General features: G+C 29.3%; 1 protein-coding gene across 1 annotated transcript; it reads right to left on the bottom strand.

The window, feature by feature from the left end:
• Positions 1-422: 422 nt before the first annotated feature.
• On the bottom strand, positions 423-2,760 carry LOC114192694 (transcription factor UNE12-like). The gene is made up of 8 exons (XM_028082479.1): positions 2,543-2,760; positions 2,052-2,437; positions 1,849-1,929; positions 1,590-1,730; positions 1,429-1,494; positions 1,133-1,198; positions 930-989; positions 423-787 (listed from the first exon to the last, which is right to left on the bottom strand). The coding sequence occupies exons 2-8, from the start codon at positions 2,433-2,435 to the stop codon at positions 602-604; spliced, it is 984 nt and encodes a 327-aa protein (XP_027938280.1). The 5' UTR covers positions 2,436-2,437; positions 2,543-2,760; the 3' UTR covers positions 423-601.
• Positions 2,761-5,628: the final 2,868 nt, after the last annotated feature.

Raw genomic sequence — 5,628 nt, 5'->3', positions numbered from 1 at the left:
TTATAATTCTCCTTGTTCCAACAACAAATTAAAAAATTAAATTAAACTATTGAATATTGATTAAAAAAATCTTTACTTTGAATATTATTTTTAAATTTTAGTAATTTTTTTATTTCAAAGAAGAAAAATGTATTCTTAATTGTTATTTATTAGCATTATTGCTAGTATAATTACTACTGACACATACTCCTTTACTATTATTATAACAAATACTATTATTAATTGAATAAAGATAAAATGACTGAAGTCTCGAATAAATGTAATGGTCAAAGAAGAAAGAAAAAATGTATCGGTCATATACAGAGAAAAATTCTTTATAAGTTAAGTTTGTATCCTTGTTATAAGTTAAGTTTTAGGTGTTATAAAATTGAACATAATAGATATCTATGTGGACATGAAAACACTTACCCCGAATCATTAAACATAGAGCTTTTCATACAATAACCAGACTATGCTAAATTGAGTTAGCAGAAATTTTGAGAGTTTGGAAGTCATAGATGTAACTGTAACACAAACAAAGATAATAATCATACTACTGCACCGTCTAGTAGAAATTATCCATAGTGAAAACCCAAATAAATAGAAGAAAGCTTGTATCAGACTAGAGCACTCCCCCAAACATTTGCATAGCCTCACTCAAATCATCAACCAAAGCCATAGGCAGCAGGAAAAGACCCTTGCTCTCTAGTAGCTGACCAGCTGCTGCAGAATGTTCTTCAAGTAATTTCCCCATTATCTCCTCAAGGGGTTCGTTCAGAATCTGTTGGTTTATATAATGACCGTAACCCTGCAATATTCAACACATTAGCCTATGCACTCAATCATTTCACACTGATATGACCAATTATTTGATTGCATCACTATTTGGGCAAACACATGAATTCACAGTGATTCTGTGCATTTACTGATATGAACTATAAAGTGTATACCTCATGAAAAACTAGTGGTATACCAGTTGATTCTTCTTGCAATTTACTTCCACTTTGTTCCTGCAAAGAACAATCTCATTAGTTATAGCAGATCATCTATCTAATCCCTAGTTGTTTATTGGAAAACTTCTATTATGCATGTCTCTTATGACATTAAGTGTAACACCACAATAATAATCAGAATAGTAAGAGCTAATAGGTACCTTTATTTGAAGCTGTAAATATTTGACATAGTCAATAATATCGTCCAGTATATACGCTTGACTTCCCTACAAATTAAAATTCAGTTCACCAAGTAAATGTAAGATATGTGACAATGTTTCTTAATGACACTGTCTCGAGTTATTCATAGTTTAAACACTATGAAAGTGTTCATTACCATTTCTGGTGATTCAGTTTGAGTAGGTGATCATAATATCACAGTATTAATGATAAATTGACAACATAGTATACAAACCTACTTTTGATTGACCAATGTTATTCATAAACAACTGATTACCTCTGCTGGATTTGGAAGCAATTCATGTAAGGCTTTGAGATTATCAGCGATACGTTGCCTGCGTTGCTAAATTGAAAACCAAATGTGAGGAACCCAGTTGTATGAAAGAAATGGAACAAGATAAATTGCCATTAGTGTGATCAGTGACATGTTTTACTTACACGGTCAGTGACACGTGCTTTCTCTTTTGAGGAGCTGGATCCTGATTTGGGAAGTGAAGCAGGTGCACCAACCATTACCGTTGGATCATGCAAAGCATTATGCTTATCTCCAAGAGAATCTGTTGTCCATAAAGCTTGACTCTGTCACATAATTAGAGTATAAATCATTTCATTAATCTCAGAATATTCATAATATTTAACAAATGCGTAGGCACAATTCATGTTATACATGCATTATGCTGGAAAGACATTAACAGACCTCAGCACAAAGAAAATTTTGACTACTTTCAGTTTCAACTTTAATCACTTCCTCCCCTTCATCAGCTCTCCAAAACCCCATCTGTTGAAAACCCACATAAAAGAATCAAGGACACAATAAAATCCACTAAGCTATGATACTCGTTTTCACACAAATTTAATCAAGGACACATATATTTGTTTTTTTCTGTTTAAAGAGCTTACCTTCTTAATGTCAAGGTCATTACTTGAAGAACCAATAGGCTTAAAGGCACAGACTTTCCCTGGATCATTGTAAAAGAAGTTTGTGTCTGATCCATTAACCACGTTACCATCACTGATGCTGCCAACAGGTAGATAACTACCCCCCATCATGTAATCAGTGTTTGGCAGATATGTTGAGGATTCTGAAAGATACTTAACATAGTTGTGGGGTGGTTTTGGAAAGCAAGTCCAGTGGCTCTCATTTCTTCCAGATGATGCTGCAATGAAAAATTTTGGGTTGGGAATGAGATGACCCTCAGCTGAGTGAGAAACATCATGGGCTGTTCCCCCAGTGTCGCAGGATGTTAGTTGCACAGTATTCTCTTCATTACTTTGCTCTTCCATTGCTAACATGTTACACAAAAAGGGAAAAAAATACAATTTTATCATCCGCAAGTAAACATGTTACGGAACTTAAAAAATGGTAAAGGAAAGAACTTTCACACTACTACCAACTAAAAAGGAGCCCGGTGAACGAAAAGGGTAGCAAAGAACGTGTCGATATTGCAATGTTTTCGCAGCTTAAGCGATAATGGTTTCGAATATGTTAGCAGAAAATGAAGATAAAGGGAAACACGGTAGGGTTTTTAGTAAGAAAGGGAGCGTGCTCTGTTTCTGCTCTGCTTGTTGATGCTCTGTTATTGCCGGCTAGGTGCGTACGCACGCAATGTGCATTGTGCAGTGCTGCCAATAGTACCGTGATTCTTCTGATGACGGTTGTTACAGTAAATACCAAAAGTACCCCTTAAATATTTATTGAATTGAAATTTCGGATTTCTACAATTTTATGTACCCCTAGAAAAAAAAATAGATTTAGTGAAGGCTCTTCTCCTTCATTTTATTTTGTTTACAGAAGATAGTTGTCATTCAGAATACTAATGTTTTATGGACAAAAAATGATAAGAAATTTTATTTTAGGTTTAATTAAGATTCAAAGTTTTTATAAACTTTAATATTTTCAATTGAGTTTTTATTACATTATTTTGTTATATTGTAAATCTTTTTTATTTAATTTTTATGTTAAATGTGTGATTTGTTTCTTCATCTTTTTTTCCTTATCTCTATTTATTAAAAAATATGAGTTATTTTAATAATTATAAAACAATATTATAGTTAATGTAAATGTAAATGTAAATATAAGGTGATTTTTATTGATTTCATTTAATAAGTTAAATTATGAAGTTGTCTTACTCTTCAATAACTTCTATAACTTCTATGTTATCACCTATAATAATTACAAAAATGGTGTCCTACTTATAACAATCAAGTGGTCTTCATTTGAATTTCATAAGATATTATCATTAAATGCTGTATGAAACTTTGAGTTTTGAATAAAATCCTGTTATATAAAAATATATTTTTAAATTTCAAAATTTTGAAAATATATTAAAGTGTATAAAGGTAACGTGACATGAAGTTGAGTTTGAGATAATCTTACAAAGATAATGTTAGAAAATTTATATAATGAAATATTTTAGTAATCTATAGATAAGTTAAGAGATATTTTTCATCTTTGCATATATAGATTGAGTTATTATACATTTTTGGGTCATATGAAAATAAAGGATTACCACAAGTGTATGTCTATGTTATTCTATGTATAGTTAATATATATATATATATATATATATATATATATATATAAGAGTTTTCTTACACATACTTAATACTTAATATTAAAGTTTTGTATATCAATATAGTATTTTTGACATATATGATAGTTTATCGAGACTCTAAGATTTTTTACAAATAGATTATTTACAAGCCATTTTGATAATACATATATTGATGCACTAATAATGTGATCTGAGGGTTCTAAAAAGCTCAAGCCACGAATTAATTTTGGTTAAGATAAGTTGTGTTTGTTTGAGAGGATGCATTTATGGGAGAATGAATGAATTTTAGTTGTTTCTTTTAAGGAATTTGAAGGTAAAGTGAATGAATTTAAGGGTGAAATTTATGAAAATTTATGAATGATATGATAAATAAAAAAATATTTTAATAGATTAAAATATAAGATTACTATTTTACCTTTAGTTAAAATTAACATATTATTTAATATTATTACTATTTCTATTATTAAATATTATTATTATTTTTTATTATTTAACATTATTATTATTACTATTATATATTATATTATTATTATTATTATATATATACATATATATATATATATAGTTATATATTTAAGGGGCAACATAATTTATATTTGACTTTCATCGATTATCTAATTGAATATAGGGAACTAGTTTACTTAATCAATAAATTGTTTGGAAGCAAATATAAGTTAGGATGTTATAGTACCTGAATTTAGGATTAGGAATATTACGATAAAAATTCAATTTAATCCTAGAAATCCTTTCATTTTGGTGAGATATGCATCCCACAAATTCTCTTATTTACTCACTAAAAAATCTTTGAAAACGAACAATTAATAACCTCGTGAATCCGCTCATCACAATTTGTCTGTGCAATGAATCTATCCAAACGAATAGACCCTAAAATCTTGTGTCAATATCAAAACCACAAAAGGATTACCGCTTTAACATAATCAAATAAATATATTAAATAAAAGAATCACAAATTTAAAGAAATAAGAGGAGAGCCATATATGACAAACCTTGGCTAAAGAGACTAATTGAAACCTCAAGGGAGAAAAAAACAAGTTACAAATAAAGGATAGAAAAAACATAGAATGATAAAACACTCACACTAAATGTTTTAGTTTAAGGGATATGAAAACAAGGAAAAAAAATAAAAGAAGAGAGGCTTGAATTGTATCTTTAAAAATTTTTGGAACTTTTTACAAACATTGTCTAATCGATGATATTTAAATGATGATTTATATATATATATATATATATATATATATATATATATATATATATATATATATATATATCAAGGAATCACTTAATGATCGTTATGTTTAATGAAGTGCATCAAATGAAAAGTTAAGTTTTAACTAATTTACTTGCTTTATAGAAAATTTATGTTAAATATATTTTTCAATATCTTAGTGCAGACATAATGTGTTCAAATTTTTACATCATTCTTAGATGAGTACATGTTATTTTATGCTTCATTTGGTGAGTGACTCTCAAAAGGATTTCAAGCCTCTAGGACAAACACTTTGGTGCTACGAGATTGATAGGAAAAATAAAATAGTTGAGATATATACATTTCATCGGAAAGCAATGTGTCAAAATACACAATGCTATTTATTAATTGATTATCTTAGGACGTTATTTAAATAATATTAAAAATCATGTGATAGTGTATTTGTAACATGACAAAACAGTGGTAATTAGTCTCAATTGTATTATTCACCTCAAAATATGTGAAATATGAAATTCTTCACCTCACACTCTAGACTCTCCTTGCTAACGATCTTGGTGTTGTCTCTGGCTCAACCTCTCACTGCTCCTCTTTGAGCCCATTCCACACTCCTCTACTCCTTTATAGATACACACCATTCTCCCTCTTCTACTACACTTTGATTTCCTTCACACCATCTCAGCTTGTTCTTCCCTTT

Source organism: Vigna unguiculata, chromosome 7 (assembly GCF_004118075.2).
Source record: "Vigna unguiculata cultivar IT97K-499-35 chromosome 7, ASM411807v1, whole genome shotgun sequence".
Classification (NCBI taxonomy): Eukaryota; Viridiplantae; Streptophyta; class Magnoliopsida; order Fabales; family Fabaceae; genus Vigna; species Vigna unguiculata.
This window is presented reverse-complemented; position numbering and strand designations above follow the sequence as displayed.

Bases quoted from the DNA above. Each gene is read 5' to 3' on its own strand.
- LOC114192694 (XM_028082479.1), bottom strand. From the start codon at position 2,435: ATGGAAGAGCAAAGTAATGAAGAGAATACTGTGCAACTAACATCCTGC. The intron at 990-1,132 runs GTACCTATTAGC...TGTTCTTTGCAG, and splicing joins ATTTACAGCTTCAAATAAAG to GAACAAAGTGGAAGTAAATT. The intron at 788-929 runs GTATACACTTTA...TGAATATTGCAG, and splicing joins TACCACTAGTTTTTCATGAG to GGTTACGGTCATTATATAAA.